Below are 18,436 nucleotides of genomic sequence, written 5' to 3' on the forward strand. Positions count from 1 at the left end.
TGATTTACTGCTTTAGGAATCTGCAACCATGGATGACTTACATGTGCCTCGAGACCTGCTTTAGATTTGGGTTTTCCTGAAATCCTTGCAACTACGCTAACGTTGAATGAATTGTAGAACAGACCTATGGTAAGTGGACTTTAAAAAAAAAAAAAAGAAGGAAAAAAAAGCCTCTATTTCTGTGGGTTTCATGTTCAAGTTAAGTCCTTTGGCTGTTGTAAGGCTGCTCCCTGCTGGACAAAATGTGGCTTTCTAAGGTTGGCACTAAGTAGGTGAGCAAAGAACTGCTTGACTGCTCTCCCTCCCCATACCAGGGGTTCTTGCTACATTCACAAAAGCCATCCTCAAAGTAGCACTATACTGTGCCACGGTGTTGGCAGTCTAGTATAATGCAATGAGAAGGCTGATCCTCTCATGTTTGTTGGTTGCTTTCTGTTTAGTGGCATTTAAAGGTCCGCAAACATATTCAGGGATGCCTGTCAATGTGGGCCTTAAATAACTTCTTTAATTGTGTGTGTGTTGATTTGTAGTGTAGGTCAGGTATGTTATTATAATAATGATACCTGTTATAACAATTGTGTTCCCATATGCCATTGTAGAAACAAAATTATTTCCGTCTATGCAAACTAGATCGTATTAGATCTATTTAAATGAACAACCCATGCTTTATGTTTTATAGATGTTTTAAAATATTATATACCTTGTTCTTTACCCTATTCCAGGTGCTATGTTTGGTAGCATGTAGAGAGTATACTTCACAGAGTGACAGTGGGTCTGACATCAAATATTGTATCTGCAGCTAACCCCATTATAGACCTTATCATACGTATACAAAAGTTCTTCTAAACTTGATTTAAAGCATATGAGAGAAGAATCTATATTTCTCCTATCTTCAAGCTAAATATTCTTAGTTTTTTGTCAGTGCAACTTGCACAAAATTATCTGGTTGTAATCTAGAATTTTTAGAGTAAGTATGCATTTTTAGTTTGAAATGAAGAAAAAGTGGCAGAAATAGCATTAAGTCCATAAGTGAAAGTTAAGCAGAACAACTGATTTTACATTATTTACATGCCTCCCATATTTTTATAGCTATTGCTAGCATGTGAAAATCGTACTTAATTGGAATTATCAAGAAGTAGGCATAGTAATGGTTCTTTGTTATTACAATATTGCAGCAAAAAATTGTAAAAGTGGATCAAAAATATAAATTGTTTTTAATAAGAGAAAGAATCTTTCTCAGCCAAAAAAATTGCAAGAATACATAATAAGAATACATTATCACAGATAATACATAATTTAAAACTACATTGCATAATGTAAGGTTATGAAGAAACACAGGCAAATATGTGGACTAATTGTGAATACCTGTATAACAAACCCAAATCCCCATACGCCTGGAGCATCACTAGCACTCTGCAATCTAATGCAGTTCTCTCCCTTCCCTCACTCCCCCTCTCCCGAGTGAGCAGAGGAGTCTAACTATTGATGGTTTCCCATTCCTGTCCTCAAGCATCCTGAGACTGTTGACTATTTTACCATGTCTAGCTTAGTCTCTCATTTCTTTAGAGGTAACAAATAGTCTACCTTTTGCTGTATTTATATTAGTTATATATAATTTTTAGTTTTCATGTATGTTTCTAAGCAATATGTTTATATTTTGACTCTTTTTCTTATTTTTTTTTGCATGTGTGTTTTTTATGTGGGTGCTTTTTTGCGTGTGTGTTTATATGGGTGCTTTTTTTTTTGCTTGTACATATTTCTATGTACCACTTTTTTTAAAAAAAAAAGTTTATTATGTATACAGTGTTCTGTCTGGAAGAGGGCACCAGATCTCATTATAGATGGTTGTGAACCACCATATGGTTGCTGGGAATTGAGCTCAGTACCTCTGAAAGAGCAGTCAGGGCTCTTAACCTCTGAGCCATCTCTCCAGCCCCAGAGAGTTTCTGATTGTTTGTTTGTTTTTGTTTTTCAAGATGGGGTTTCTCTGTGTGGTCTTGTTTGTCCTAGAACTCACTTTGTAGACCAGGCTGGCCCTTAACTCACAGAGATCTACCCACCTCTGCTTCCTGAGTGCTGGGATTAAAAGCTACCACCACCTGCCTCTTTTTCTTTATAAAATAGTATCTATTCTCTTATTCACTCAACATTTTGTTTTAAAGCATCATCTGCGTTACGTTCATCTTTATTCTTTTATATTAACCCTTCGCTGTGAATACCAATTCAGACTTTCTGCATTTAGCTACTATTTGGTGTGTTTATTCTTAGGCAATTTTAAAAGCCATTGCAATGAACATTCGTCAAAAGTCCTAGTTACTGTCACCTTTTACAAAATATTTCAGATGGGCTAGAATGGTGGCCAAGTAGTTCAAAGCACTTACTCCAGAGGACCTGATTTAGAATACCAGCAACCACATGGCAGTGAACTACCACCCATAACTCTAGTGCTAGGATATCTAGTACTCTCTCCTGCCTTCTGTAGCCACTGTGTACATGTGGTGCACATACATAGGCTCGGGTACACTCTCATACACAAAAAAATAAAAGCAAAATCAACTGTCTGGGATGGGTGTGGTGGTGCATGCCAGTAATCCCAGCATTTGGGAGCCATCTCAGCAAGATCACTGAGTTCAAGACCAGCCTCATCTACATAGCAGTTCTAGGCCAACAGGGACTACATAGTGAGATCCTCTCTCAAAAATCAAACATAAATAAAAATCAAATTTATTACCGATAAATGATATGTTCATCTGGAATATAGTTATCATTGCAAGATAATTACAGTGATACTTTAAAGGAATATGAGAAATTTGATCCATCTTGACAAAAACAGTTATGGAGTGATGGAAGGGAATGATGTAAGTTTAATTTGTTTTATTAAAGACCTTAAATGTATGCTAAGGTGACCTATTGTTAGAGATTATTTAATATTGAATATATAGATAGATACAGAAATATTAATTGTATAAGTTTAGGTATGTTATTTGCTAAGTTTTCTAAGCATATCTTTATTTTGTCCTTTAAACTTAACCATTCTAGACTGTATTTTCTTGTGTGGCAATTTTGCTCCATTTTTTGGACTTAAGAGAGAGGGCCAAGGGAAATGGACTTAGGTGATGAAGGGTCATTTTTTGCAAAATAACTCCTTAAGAGAATAGGACTGTTTATCCATATTTGTTGACTGTGCTTCTTTTGTTGCTACTTTGTCTTGTTATTTGTCTTTAAGGAGAATCTACTGTGTTATCAGAAAGAAATTTTTGGAGTAGAAAAACAAATGTACAGCTTTCCATGTTAGTTGACACTTATATTCATAAATGCCTATTTATGAATAGATAATTTCATGAAGCATTTGTAGATAATCCTAGTAACCTAAATTAGGTATAATTCCCTCTATTAAAGATTAGTATATTAAATATACATTTTTAATGGAAAGAAAAATTAGATTTTAGCTTCTTGTCACCAAGGCAATGTATTAATGCTGGCAGCTCCAGTTAAAAATTTTAAGTGTCCTCTAAATTATTTTAAGTAGGACCGTATGATTATCATTTGTGGTTAAGTTGTAAACATTTATGAGACTTCAATTATATTTTTTTAAAAATGTCACTATATGTTCTAATGTGTGCTATTTACATTATGGAATTATGTTTTTGAATACCCTAATTATTTTGCTTTTATCTTTTCACTAATGTATATTAGTAAGTTAATTATTACTGTGTTACTTTTATATTTCATAATGAGAATAATTTTCCATTTTAAGACATATTTTAAAATGCACTCTCATCACAGTGCAGAAGTTAAAGAAAGGTGGGTGATTAGATTAGACCTGACTTCTCACTAAGCTTGGTTTTTACTTGTCAATTGCATTTTTTAGTTTAAAGTATCAAATTAACTATTATTTTATTCTGTCTTTTATTTTAATTCATGCATTTAAAAGCTGATATTCAGGTAAAAGATAATTTCAAAATAAAATCAATATATTACTTATGAGTGGAGCAACACATTAGCATTGGGTTCACAATAGATCATATCGCTTTTATTCCATTGTACAAGCTTAGCAGCACAAACAGAATAATCAACATATTATTTGGCTGTCATGTGCTGAACAGAAACCAGAGATCACAAGGAGGTTTTCCCTAACTGTGGTGATGGCCTTTTTGTTCCAAGCCCCCATCTGGGAGGGCCATGGTGTGTTATCATATGGAACGCGGGCTTTTCTGTAATCTGCTTAGCTGCACTGCCGTTTGAATCTTCATTCCATGTTTTTGTAATTTATAATTTTAATGAGACCATGGCTCTTGTGGGCTTTGAAATATATTAAAAGCTCTTTTGTGCATATGCTTTTGTTCTTGCTTAATAGGCTCAGTGTATTTAAAACTGATGAATTTTTATTCATGAATTTGGATGTCTGGAGATTAACTTAGAATGAATATCATTGCACTCATCTATTGATAGTTAGAAAGGGGTTTTTTGTTACTGTTATTTCATTTGCGTGTGTGTGTGTGTGTGTGTGCACCTATATGATACTTGTAACTGGAAAATGCTAAACTTAAATAATTTTAAGAGGGTAGAGAAAAATAGCATAATTAAACCCTAAAGAATAGATTAAATTTTAACCATCTTATTTCATCAGTAGTGTTATATGTTAAATAAATATTGTAATGGAATAACTATTAAAAAACAACTTTTAAGCAAGCTAGTAGTACCTTAAATACTTTAATTTGCATCATATAGTTAAAATCACACTTGAATACTTGGTGGAAATAGGCTTTATATTTTAATCATATTATGGTTTGTCTGTAGTTGTTGTAAATGAGTCATTCTCTTTTTTAGTTGTTAGGCATATGTTGCATATTTTCACTGTTTTTATGTGTTGTTTTTATTGAACCATTTTTAAGTGAAAGCTTAAAAACATTAATGGATATGATGAAAAGACATGGAAAAGCAGCTTACTCATAGTTTAGAAAATTAATCTCTGATTTTTCTAATATTCTGAGATATACTAAATGTTTTATTCTCTTCTACTAAATTATGTTGAAAAGTTTTGAGTATAAACAATTTTATATTTATATAAAAAAATTGTCGTCCTTTATAAACCCAGACATGTTTTTAAGCTGCTCTCTATTGCATTTCTGTGTAACATACAGAAGTAGCTCAGGAGAGATACATTTTTAAATTTGCATTCGTATTGCAATTCTATTTGAGAGGATGAAAAACTTCTGAAAATAATTATTGTCATATGCTTGTAATTCCAGTAATTCTGTGGCTGAGTCAGGAGAATCACCATGAGTTTGAAGCCAGCTGATACCACATACTGAGATCCTGTCTCATTAATAAATAAACAGCCCAAGCCAAACCTAGATTTACTTTATTGAAGCATTTGTTTTTAACTTGATACATCGTGATTCCTTTTATGTTTACAATGGCCAGCAGTTAGGGAAATCTCATCTTCTACCATTCCTTTAAGCTAGAAACATTCAATAGAGATTTGTATGACAAGTTTCTATACTGTCTTCTCTAAGATTATCTGTCAGTTTTGACACTGTTTTCCCTCAGTAACTCTCTGCTCTAGTGCTACCTTGTACAATTTCATTTCGCTTAGGAACTGTCCTTATTTGTTTTCAATTGCTCTGAGAAACACAATGACCCAAAGCAGTTCGGGGAGGAAATGGTATTTGTAGCATTCTCATCCCCATCATAGTCCATCATTGACTATGGTAGGAACTTGGGCACAAGCACGAACATTGGAAAATACTTACTTTCTTGCTCGGGAAACATGGGTTGGTCAGTCTCTTTTCTTACGTCTCCCATGACCACCTGCCACTTCTCACAAGGGGCTGAGCCCTTCCACATCAATCATTAATTTAAAAAAATGCCCCCAAAGTTGTTCACAGGCCAATTTGATGGAAGCAGTTCCTCAATTGGGGTTCCCTCTTCCCGGGTAACTCTAGTTGTGTCAAGTTGCCAAGAGCTAACCAACACAGGAACAAGCTGTGAAAATGTGTGACTACCAACACAGTATTGTCCAGTGACAACTCAATGTGAACTGTGTAATGTTTTTCTTAATCAGCTATAACCAATAATTGCCTAACTATTCAACGTGTGTCAATAGAAAAATTTTAATTATTGTAGTTTTCTCACTATTTTTTTCTGTCTTCAGAATCCATTGTGTTTTATAGTATATGTCAGTTTAAGCTGATCACATTTAAAGTACTCAACAGCCTCACGGGGGCCAGTGACCACTTTATTGAGTAGTGTAAAAATAAAAATCAACATACATAATCTTTGCATTCCTTGTTATTTTTCTAATGATATACTCACGATATCTAAAGAATATGCACATGCTATAAAATTGAATTATGTTTGTTTACAGTTCTGCCAATAATACCACTTAACATAAAAATATGAGAATTTTCTCACCTGACTCCTGGGTACTGACTAGGTAGCATGTAGGTAGGCTTAAATATACTAGGATAATGCAATAATGGCCAGTGTAATGAATGAGGAACATTCTTCAGAAATTAAGGGTAAATGAAATTTAGCAAATAAGCCACTTTTCAAGTATCCTTGAGTCAAGTTCTACAAGAATCACACAAGGAGCCTTAACACTTTTTATTTTTTTTTTTTTTTTTTTTTTTTTTTTTTTTTTTTTTTTTTTTTGGTTTTTCGAGACAGGGTTTCTCTGTGGCTTTGGAGCCTGTCCTGGCACTAGCTCTTGTAGACCAGGCTGGTCTCGAACTCACAGAGATCCGCCTGCCTCTGCCTCCCGAGTGCTGGGATTAAAGGCGTGCGCCACCACCGCCCGGCCTTAACACTTTTTAAAATAAATATAACTCTTCCCTTTTATGCCCTTAGATTTTTCCAGATTGCCGCTTGTGCCAGTTGGCATGAAGCTTTCTTTTCTTACATTTACTTGGAGCCATACCTGTGGCCTCTTAGGAGAGGAAAGGTGACTTATGAAATAGTGTTTTCTAAATATCTCTAGAATTCTTTACATTGAAATGCTGTCTATGGTACTATGTAGAGATATTATTTCAGTGGGACGTATTTTAAATATGTAATTATGAATTATAAAACCCTGAATTACAATTAATATGAGGTGATTTAGCTATTTTACAGTGTGGCTATACAATGATTAGGATTTTTTGCTTTAAAAAACCCCAGTGTAAAGAAAGCTGAGTGGTGGTAGCTCATGCCTTTAATCCCAGCACTCAGGAGGCAGAGACAGGTGGATGGATCTCTTGAGTTTGAGGTCAGCCTGATCTACAGAGCAAGTTCCACGACAGCCAGGACAACCCGATCTCCAAAAACCAAATGAACAACAACAGAAAACAACATACCCACTTTATAATGAAATGTAGGCTTGAGTTGGAAGAACTTGAGTTGAAGGCGTTACTCAGCACTTACTACCATGTAATGCTCTTGGCATAAGACCCAAATTTGATTCTCAGCTCTCATGTCAGATGGTTCACAGCCACCTGTAACTCCCGACTTCAGGAGTTCTCGTGCCCTCTTTTGACTTCAGTGTTCACTTGCACTCACACCGATACAGTCCTACATACACATCAATTAAAAATAACAAAAATAAATCTTAAAATGTAGACATTAGCATAAATAATTGACTAGAATATAGCTTTGAGATTATCATATATTCATGAGATCCCTAAATTTTTTCCACTTTTTGAACTTTGAATGATATGAATTAATCTTCACACAGTTTAATTTTTATGTAGGTGTTAGCCAGTGCCTGTTGTTCTCTTTGACACATTGAAATTTTATTGACTAGTCTCTGTGACTTTTGCATTTAAAGTGCTGACACAAAATGTTAAACCACTCTATAAACAATACCTCTAGTTTCTTGGAAATGATAAATCCATCCATTGATTTCTTAATTTTATTATGTACACAGTCGATTGTAATCCAAGATTACAGCAAACAAGACGTTAATTTTAAGACGTAATCTATGTACATTTCAATTACTGAGCATGATGTTACAGGAGCACAGAAGAAAAAGGAGTAACATTTGTGCTATCCTCCCAGGAGCTGTCAATAAAAGATGTAATAGGGGATTTAGGACTCTGGAAATGGCCAACTAATTTATGTGAATCTATTTTATTTCAGCTAGAAAGACCCAGCTCTTTCACTGCGGTGCATATTGTGTAGCACAGGCTGTCTATACAGAACCAGGCGGCTGCATATGGATAGTCCCTTGATATCATTCACTTGCTGTGTAATCTTATTATGCAAAGTTCTAATCTTCACCTAGAATGAATGCCTCTGGGTCAGAATATAGTCATATCAGGGTTTCTGAGGTCATGTTTTGTGATCCTTAGCTTATTCTTCTAAGTAGGACTGGGATTTAAAGGGTATTCCCCAGACACTAGCAGAGATAGACAGCAGACCCTGCTGCCTTTTTGGAAGACGAGACCAACATGAGGTCCCTAGTAGGATTAAAGTTGATTTGTAGCTGTAGGATTTTTTAACAGATGTATTATTGGACAGGGAATAGGGGGCCACCAGCACAGCAAAATTGAATCATGACTGGCATTCTCAGGGAGTTTGCTGCCTGCTCAAACAGCAGCTGCATGTGGATTTGACTTCTTTCAGGTGAAGCGATTTCCAGTCATTTGGAAAGGATGGGATGAAAAGGAACCTGGGTGATAATTTTGATGTCTGCAAGATTTAGTACCAGTGTAATGGGATTATCGGTAACACCTTCACTGCAGAAAAAGCCACCTGGCGTTATAACTGGCAGCAACTGAGAACTAATCCTTTCCCATCTCTTGGATGTCATTCATGAAGCTCAAAGCGATTTCTGCCCTGCTAACTGTGATTAATTTTATAAACAACAACAAAAAACCAGGTGATCAAGGCAAAGAATATATCTTTTATTGTAATATGTATAATAATGTGATTCATAAATTTTGTGACATACACAAACTGAGTATCATGGTTCAAATTTTATTAAACTGTTCAAATGTAAAACTTGTTTGGTATGTCTTATACTTTTTCCTAGTTGAGTGACCAAGTAGTTAAGATTTGCACATGAGATTAAATATTATCATATTCTTTTGTATGTAAGACCATTATTGATAAAATAAAAATATTTATAGATATAGGAAATTGAAAATAATTTGTTTTGGCATATATTTTACCTGTTTTTGATTGTTTGAATTGCTGATGATGGTTTTTGGTGAGTATTACATTTAGTAATTTAAAATATGTAATACATTTTTTGATATTTAAACACCATTCACTCAGACTGTTTTTGAAATGGCTTTGGGGGAGAGGCATGGTGTCAGCATGGCCAGGGCTGAGGATAGTTAGTGCAGTGCTGAGTGGCTGTGCTGGAGATGAGTGGTGCCCGGTCCAGCTCTCATTTGGAGCTATTTGCTCTGGAAATCAGTTCAGTGGTTAATTTTTTTTTAACATTTTATTTCTGTCCAAAACCTTATCAAATACTTTGTTTAGAGGTGTTAATTGTTTTAATATTCTTCTTTTATACTATTCAGAATAAACTGAGAGAAAATGAAGTGAAATTATCCCGTCAGTCACCCAAACAGTATGCACCATAACTGCTGAGACAAGAAAAGATAATTAGTGTTGTCAGTGTTATGATCTCAGAGTAGTTAATTTAAAAATATTTATTCAGAGGACTTGACTTGTATCTTATTGTGCTTCTTGATCTAGTAGCTTTACATTTCAAAAATAGATTATAAAAATGGTGGTTTAAATGTTTTTCAACTTTAAATTTTTAACTGAATATAGGTGATTAAAGTATTTTTGTGATATTATAAGAATAAAGCACAGTCACTTTACAGATGTACCTATAGCATCTGATTGTATGTAGTACCTATATCTTCTATGTAGTCTTTACTGGAGAGCGGGCAAATGGAATGTAGGTATAAATAGTGTTCTGCCAGCTCTCCCTGCCAGGCTGTCACTCTTAACTGGATTTGGTGAAACTGGTGTCAAACTACTATATTGTAAGTGCGCTTTGATATTTTACTCTATTTGAAACAAATAGGGGAGAAAGTGTAACAGTGTTTCTCCTGAGTGGTGTATTTACTATTTGAAAAACTATTTACTTAAAGTTTTATTATTAGGAAAAGCTACCCATGAAATACAGGGACTGAAATCTTTCTTTCCTCATCATGATAAGACTTGTATTATTTAGTTAGATAGTTTACCACCTCAGGATAACTCTCTGCGATAGTTAATAATATTGTGTAATTGTTTTTTAAAGTATTGTTTTTTTCAAGACAAACTGCCTGGAAGTTTGCTCTTAATCAGCACAGCAGGAATTTATACTTGAAGTTAAGCTATTTACTTAGTGGCTCTTCAGACTTAGTTTCCTAGGTGCCATTCATATTCTATTAGAATTTTTTTTCCTTAAGGTCCAAAATAAGTACATCTTAATTAAATTCAACATGAACATGTAAGGTCTTACCAGTGTTGTAAATTCTTCTGTATACATATAGGTTGTTTAAATGTAATTTAGAAATCTTGGTAATTTAGGAATTTGATTCATCTTGGAAAGGTACGTACTAATTTAATTTGCAGCATGGATGATACATAATAATGCCACTAAGAGTTAAGGTATTTTGGAAGATAAAATAATGGGATAAAAGATAGGAAAAATGAGAAGTATATTGAAAGGGATGTTAGGTTTAACAAAACAGCAATCTGGGAATGATAGAAATTGCTGATTAAGACACGATCAACTTTTTTTTGGAGGTTTACTGACTCAGAGACTCTGAAGAACCACTCTGTGCTAGGGTGTGGCAGCAGTGACAGCGGACTTGTAGTGCCAAATGTTATCTCCTCCATTTCAGTTAGTATCTGTTTAACTTTAGATGTTTGTAAAATAGTATTTTTAGGGGAATGATTATGTGATTGATGAAAGTGATTGAAATAGTTTGCTATAGATTTTATTATATATTCAAATTGATAAAGAAAATGTATATAATTATCCCAAAGTTCACAGTTTAAAATTCAAATAGTTAAATCTTACTGTATTTCTGAAGATGTTGAGCAGGATTCTATGGCCTCAAATATCAGTACAAAGATTTTTTCTGGGTTTCCTTCCTAGGACTTCTTCAAACTTAAAGTTCTGTCTCTTTCCTCCCAAGGAGTCATTATTGGTACTATGACAAGAGCATGAGAATCTGAATTAGGTATTTTCGATTTTGTTTATATTGAGTTATGTGGATCCTGTAGTCGGAGTAAAACTTTGTTTACTGCTTTAAGACTGAGGATGATGGCTTAATAAAATCTTTATACATTATGGGATAAGAGTGCCCTGAATATGCAGTTTGGGAGCATGAAAAGTATCCTCTGGACAAATCTTACAGTAGATTTAGTATGTATAGATTTGATCAATTCATGAGCAGTCCTAAGGTGATTTTTATACAGCAGGAATTTGAATTACTTGTTGGAGAGGCTGCTGTGTGAGAGTGAGCAGCTTGCACTGTAGCAGGGGTGTGTCAATAAGCCTTTGTCTCCACTTTGTCCCCATAGTCTCAATGTAGGATCGGAAGTAGACATATGTCTTACAGTTGTTTATGTTCATATTCCTATGGGAAATAGTGTTTTTAATGTAATTTCATCTCAGATATGTCAAAATGAAAGTACATATATCATTATAATTGTTTTTGAAGAAAGGTTTCTTGTATTCCAGACTGACCTTAAATTACTTGTGTAGCTGAAGATGACGCTGAACTACTTACTTATCTGCTTACCTTCACTTCCCAGTCCACCACACCCTGCTCACATTTTGCTAATATTAGCATTTATATAAGTGACAATGAGTCCTCTTCTTATAATTGGTGCAGTAATGATAACAAAATAATATTAATCATTTCCTTAGTTGTCTCCTTAAATGCCTGAAAACTGTAGTCTCAATATTTGACACATGAAATTTTTTTCTCTATGTTTGAAACAAAATGCCTTCTCAAAAAATTCCATACCTAAGTCATCATTTGTGGGTCATTTGTGGTTTAGGAAAGTCTGAAATCACCTAGTCTGTTTTAGCCATTGGAGCTAAATCAGGATTGTAGAGTTGGTGTCTATACCCCCAAATATCTAAGGATAGTGGGATCTCTTAACTTGGGTCTGGCTTCTGCGTTTCACTCTGTTCAGTTTTTCTTGTTGGCTTTACTGTCAAATCCAACTTCTCTTTTTTTCCATGTGACTCTTTACTCCCATCCGTTTAGCAGTTGCTAAAAACATTTCTTTCACTGGAAGTGAGAGATGGATAGCATAGGTGAAGAACTTAGGGCCAAAGAACTCTGATTGGTGAGCTGTTCTCAAACTTTCTGCCCCTTGGTTCCTTCATGTGTAAAGTGAGATGCACAAGTGTGGAGTGAGCTCGTCTCTGTAGAGCAGTTACAGCAGTGCCTGGCACACAGGTGTGGAGTGAGCTCGTCTCTGTAGAGCAGTTACAGCAGTGCCTGGCACACAGGTGTGGAGTGAGCTCGTCTCTGTAGAGCAGTTACAGCAGTGCCTGGCACACAGGTGTGGAGTGAGCTCGTCTCTGTAGAGCAGTTACAGCAGTGCCTGGCACACAGGTGTGGAGTGAGCTCGTCTCTGTAAAGCAGTTACAGCAGTGCCTGGCACACAGGTGTGGAGTGAGCTCGTCTCTGTAGAGCAGTTACAGCAGTGCCTGGCACACAGCAAACGTTATACGTAAAGACTTGTTATCTGCTGCCTGACATATTCTCATATATATTAAAAGAAGCTATTATCAACGATGTGCCCCAGCATACTTTCTGTTACAGACCTTCCTATCAGTAATGTAGACACCAGCCTTGCTTACTACTGACCAACATTACTTGAATTTTGCTATATTTCTAAAAAAGATCATTCTGTATATCTTGGTATATTAAGCAACAGGCCACATTTATGGATATTTTTAGTTTTTGTTATCTTTCCTACTAATTGTATTGATAAAGTGTGTATGTTCTTTAAAGCACTTGATTCAATATGTTAATGACTTAGTTTTTAGAACATTTAATTATAATAGGGAAAATAAGATATCATCTTCTGTTTTCTAGGTAGAATTAGAATTTTGAAGCACTGTCTTGAAGACTCAGGACTGTAATTCTGGCTACTTGGGAAGTAGAAGCAGAAAATTTGTAGACGCAAGGCCTGCTTGGTCTACAAGGTAAGTCAGGCCAGCCAGCCTCAACAAGTTAGTGAGGAGATGCATCCGAGTAAAAGAAGGGATAGAGTCTGGGGCTGTCTCTCAGTGCTAGATGTTTGCCTGGCGTGCTCAGCACCCGGGTTTCAGATTTGAATGCTCAAGCTCTCGACCTCTGCTCTTAGCACAACTAGGATATGGTAAGTTATATAACACGTGGCAATGCATGACTAGAAGAGGAAGGTCAGCGAGGCTACAGGTGACCATTAGCATCCTTGAGAATTTACAACAGTGGCTTTCAAGTGTTCCTGTGCTTCAGAGTCACCTGGAGGACTTGTTAATGTCGAAAACTGAGTCACATTCCCAAAGTATATGAATATATATCTTGGGTTTTCCCCAAGAATGTACACTTTTATTTCAAAAGATTGCCATTTGATTCCGTTTTCTGCTTTTTGGAAATACAGTTGGATCATTTCTAGTTTAATGTGCTAGTATAGGTAGACTGGACCTCTACAGATCTCCATCTAGCTCCACTTAGCTCATTACCAGACCTATAATTTAAGCCCTGATTCTTCCTTTTCTTTTCCATTTATTTTGTCTTTCGAATTTCTTTCCATTGTCACCATCCTATTGCATATGCCAGTGCATTTTCCTGCCTTCCGCCCTAAGCACGTTTCTGCTCTGATCCTCACTGCAGTCCTTTCTCACATCAGTGAGAGCAGTTTGAAAAATTCTGTGTTAGAGCGATTGTATTACTCTTTCTGCTTAAGACTGGTTAGTGGTTTCCTATTACTCTTGAAATAAAATCCAAACTTCCTTAAAACTTTGAATAACTTTTCTTGTCTCTGTGTATCATTTTATATTTTTCATAGATCAGTTTTCTTTCAGTTTTGTCACACATGCATAGTGTTGTCTGCTTATAATTTTCTTGATGTGGGAGTGTCATATATCAATATGTTGATTTCATTGGTTAAGCAATAAAGAAACTGCTTGGCCCTCATAGGTTAAAACATAGATGGGTGGAGTAAATAGAACAGAATGCTGGGAGAAAGAAGCTCAGTCAGGAGTCGCCATGATTCTCCCACTCCAGGCAGATGCAGGTTAAGATCATTACTGGTAAGCCAGCTCGTGGGCTACACAGATTATAAGAAATGGGCTAGTCCAGGTGCAAGAGTTAGCCTAGAAAAGGCTAGATATAATGGGCCAAGTGGTGTTTTAAAGAAAACAGTTTCCATGTAATTATTTCGAGGCATAAGCTAGAGCTAGCCATGTGGGCGGCCGGGTGCCGGGGACGCAGCCCCGCCGCTCTTATTTCAACATTTTCTTACATTTTCTTTTGGAACCTAACATCAATGACCTTTCTCTTAGTGAAATCATTCCTGATATATCCAAAACAGATGAATCATTGTTTTTAATTACTTTATCATATTTTTTCATTATAGAAATCACTTGATATATTTATGCTTTAATTTGCTTCCTTTGTGTATATACAGTAGTTGCTCCAGTAAACTATAAGCTTTATGAAGATGGAGACCGTGTTCACCATTGTATTCCTATGACTAAATGAACTTGGTCTATTATGCTTGAACCATAGTAGTAGTGTAATTAATATTTGTTGACTGAATTAATGAATGACTTGAAGACACTGTTGCCCAATTCACAGCTGTGTTTGGTAGCACATGCCTATAATCTCAATAATTAGGAAGCTGTGGAAAGGGCATTACAAGTTCATTGCTAGTCGAGGCTATAACGATCAAGACCCTGAGAAAAGGCATTTTATTTTACAAAGAAAGTTGAAAAGACTTTACAGTACACATTCATATGTACATAGCCTGGACGTAGCAATAAACATTTTCTTTCCATAGTAACTTTTCCTTTTCCTGTATGTACATACTGTCTTAGTTAGGGTTGCTATTGCTGTGATAAAACACTATGACAAGTTGGGGAGGGAAGGGTTTTATCAGCTGTCATTCCCACACCACAGTTCATCATCAAAGGAAGTCAGGATAGGAACTCAAGCAGGCCAGGAACCTGGAGGCAAGAGCTGATGCAGAGGCCATGGAACATTAAGATTCAGAGAAGACACATGCTCTAGAAATAATGCTATTTTAAAAATTTAAGATTATATTTTGGGAATGCATGCCTGCAGAAGTATGTGTGTGCGCACACATGTTCTAGTGGGAGGTGATTAAATTGTATGTTAGTAATGGCTCTATATGATTTTGGTAGTTTCTGAAGTTACATTTTTAAAGATTTCAAGGAATGAGTGAGTTGTTTTGGTGTGCTCATTCTTTTCTAAGGTGCTTTTCCCTTCCTAATGCGATTATAAGGTTGTTTTGAGATGCTGGTTATCTACATCATGAACTCAGTCACTTAAATGATGGTAACAGATGAAGATAGCTGATTTGTGTCAGTGCATTCTGTGTATATGGAGACATTTTACAATACAGCTCTTTCTGAATTGTTTTAAGAAATGCTGATCATGAAACTTTTTGAAATTCACCATCAGGCCGGTGGTGGCAGAGTCAACATTGAACTATGCTTCGTGGTGTTCTTGGAAAGGCCTTTCGACTTGCTGGCTATACCATTCAATATGGCTGTATAGCTCATTGTGCTTTTGAATACGTTGGTGGTGTTGTAATGGTAAGTTTCTATGTTCAGGAATTTTATTTTAAAACACATTTTTTTTTAACTGAACGAGACATGGATTTTTTTAAAAAAACTTTTGCTTGAAGTCATTTCATGAAAATTAAAACATAAAATCTTTCTAAATATTGGGATGTAAGAGAGGGTATGTTTGGAACTAGGTATAGTGGCACACCTGTAATCTGGAAGCTGAGGCAGTGGACTGTTGAGTTCAAGGATAGGCTGGGCTCCATACTGAGTTCCAAGTCCACCCTGGGACACATAATAAGACTCTGTCACAAGTATCCCCCATCCAGTCCATCCACAGCCACCAAATAAAACAAGAATGTCTCAAAACGATCAGGGCCAGTGAAATGGCTCAGCTGATAATGTGCTTGCTACCAAGTCTGATACCCAGGACCACATGTTGGAAAGAGAACTGATTCTCTGTGGCAAGTACAATCATATACACATATGCTCATGCATTCACGCAGACACATGTGCATGTGCATACACGTGCGCGCGCACGCACACACACACACACACGATGTAAATAATAAAAAGCAAGCAAACAAGCAAAAACAGTATGTTTGTATCAGCACCAGAATAAAATGTAAGAGCCATTGCATTCTTACTTTTATGTTATATTTAGCAGGACACAGTCTCTTGATAACCTGATTATAAGTAGTTATCATTTGAGTGCTGTTTGTCTTTCTGTAATATGGTTAATGCTGTAAAACCTTACATAGTCTGTTGCACTTGCGTGAGGAATTCATTATACTCAAGAAGAAACCCCTATACTCAGAAAACTAACTCATTCCTGGTCCCACAGTTAGTGAGAGAGGTAGAATTTCAACACAAATTTTCTGATTCTAAAAACTACTCATAACTATCATGTTTGTCATTAAAGTAAATGATTATTCTGCTACGATTAGTAACAAAATGTTAAATACTGGCTCTTTCCCTAAGCAATGCTTTTCTCAATATCCCATCACAAATCTGAAAATTCAGAATTTTCAAATCTTTGTTAAGTGAGTGAAACGATATTTGACTGACTGGACAGCCAATAGGATTTTTTGGACTGTTGTTATTTTTTTATTAGTTCTACTGTAAAGGATTGGTAGTTATAATAACCCTTATTTGAGCTGAAGAGAAGAATGTAAGTGTATTTAGCTGACACTCTTTCTGTTAAGTCTTAACAATGACATTAGTACTTCTAGAAGTAGCACACCTTAACTTCATTGTTATTTATTATTTTATTTGAATGTTTATTATTTTGCCTAAGTAGGAAGTTTTGAGTAAAAGATTGTGTTTTCAGGTAGATGATAGAGTAGATGGAGACTGTTGTTTGTATGAAATGGAAATCAGTGTTTCAAAATTAGGCATATATCAAGATTGCTCTTTTCAGGCAGACAGACCCAAATAGCTTTAGTGTACATATGATTGTGTTACTAGTTTTCAGTTGAGAATGCCAGCTACAGCCCCATCATACTGAGAAAGCATTTTCTTGGACAAGGAAGAAGGATATCAATTCTCAGAAAATGAACAGGATTATTTGCTTTAAAAATTGCCACAACAGGCACTAAGTGATGTTTCAGAAAACCAAGGAAGTTCATCATTCATGCAACAAATATGTATCAAGCATTAACATTATTCTTCTTGAGAATGGAAACTTAGATAGCTGGAAGACTGCGACAAGGTCCTTGTACTCCAGTGGAGTTTAGGGTGGCCAAAAATTGGAAAAAAGAGATGTGTTACTTTGTGTGTATCTTACAAAGCAACATCAAACAACTATAATATGGTCTGTTTTCAGGAACAATATTTACCCAATTTCCTTTCTTTTATGTTTACCCAAATGGTTTCTGTTAAATTTAAAGAGATTTGAACTCAGAAGATTGCCTTTCTTTTCAGTGTTCTGGACCATCAATGGAACCCACAATTCAAAATTCAGATATTGTCTTTGCAGAAAATCTTAGCCGACATTTTTATGCTATCCAAAGGTAAATTTCTATAATGAATGCAATTGTAGTGAAAGATATATAAAGTATATTCTTCTGTAACTTCTAACTTTGGTTTTAGATCCTTTTATAAGTAATAAGTAGACAAAAGACTTCAATGGAATATTTCCTCTATGTTTGAGAGCGTTTCAATAGTCAACACATACAGTGTCTGTGGTCACTGTGTCTCTTTCCTTATCATCCAGGACAGTCAGCAGTCCTTCTTAAATAAATATGAAAGCCTTGTTCTCTTTTAGGTTCCTGAAGTGATTAAGTCTGGAGCAAGGGCCTTATGGCATGTATTGCTACCACACTAGAGGTCTAATTGTTTTGTACTTCCATTGATGACAGTCCTGTTTATTCTTTGTACAGAGACATGATAACTAGTCATTGATTTCTAGGTTATGGTTTGGTGTGTGCCTGGGATTGAATTTGGTCTGATATGGTTCTCCAGATTAATTAATTAATTATTAAGTTGAATAATTTCTTGGCAAATACAGTTTGCTACTAAATTTTCCAGAACCCTATTCCAAGTGTGGTTCAAAACCTTGTGCTACTGTTTATCTCAAGAGACATTGTGAGTTTGAGTTCCTTTTGAATAGATGTCAAATATTAGTAGCAGTTTATTTTCTAAACTGTACCTCTCTAAAAACTGCTAGAGAATTAGAAAAAATCT

At 35.6% G+C, this 18,436-nt stretch overlaps 1 protein-coding gene across 2 annotated transcripts in view; it reads left to right on the forward strand.

The window, feature by feature from the left end:
• Positions 1 to 18,436, forward strand: part of Immp1l (inner mitochondrial membrane peptidase subunit 1) — a 49,090-nt gene that overhangs the window by 3,912 nt on the left and 26,742 nt on the right. The window contains exons 2-5 of one of the 2 annotated variants that reach the window (XM_041679294.1): positions 17 to 129; positions 13,053 to 13,162; positions 15,610 to 15,781; positions 17,675 to 17,763. In XM_041679294.1, coding sequence (XP_041535228.1) covers positions 15,677 to 15,781; positions 17,675 to 17,763 — 194 coding nt within the window. In that variant the 5' untranslated portion in view covers positions 17 to 129; positions 13,053 to 13,162; positions 15,610 to 15,676. The remainder of the gene's footprint in view (positions 1 to 16; positions 130 to 13,052; positions 13,163 to 15,609; positions 15,782 to 17,674; positions 17,764 to 18,436) is intronic. The other variant, XM_041679293.1, reaches the window with a different exon arrangement.

Source organism: Microtus oregoni, unplaced genomic scaffold, assembly GCF_018167655.1.
Source record: "Microtus oregoni isolate MIOR12 unplaced genomic scaffold, Mior012 000031F_ref0000149, whole genome shotgun sequence".
NCBI classification, from domain to species: domain Eukaryota; kingdom Metazoa; phylum Chordata; class Mammalia; order Rodentia; family Cricetidae; genus Microtus; species Microtus oregoni.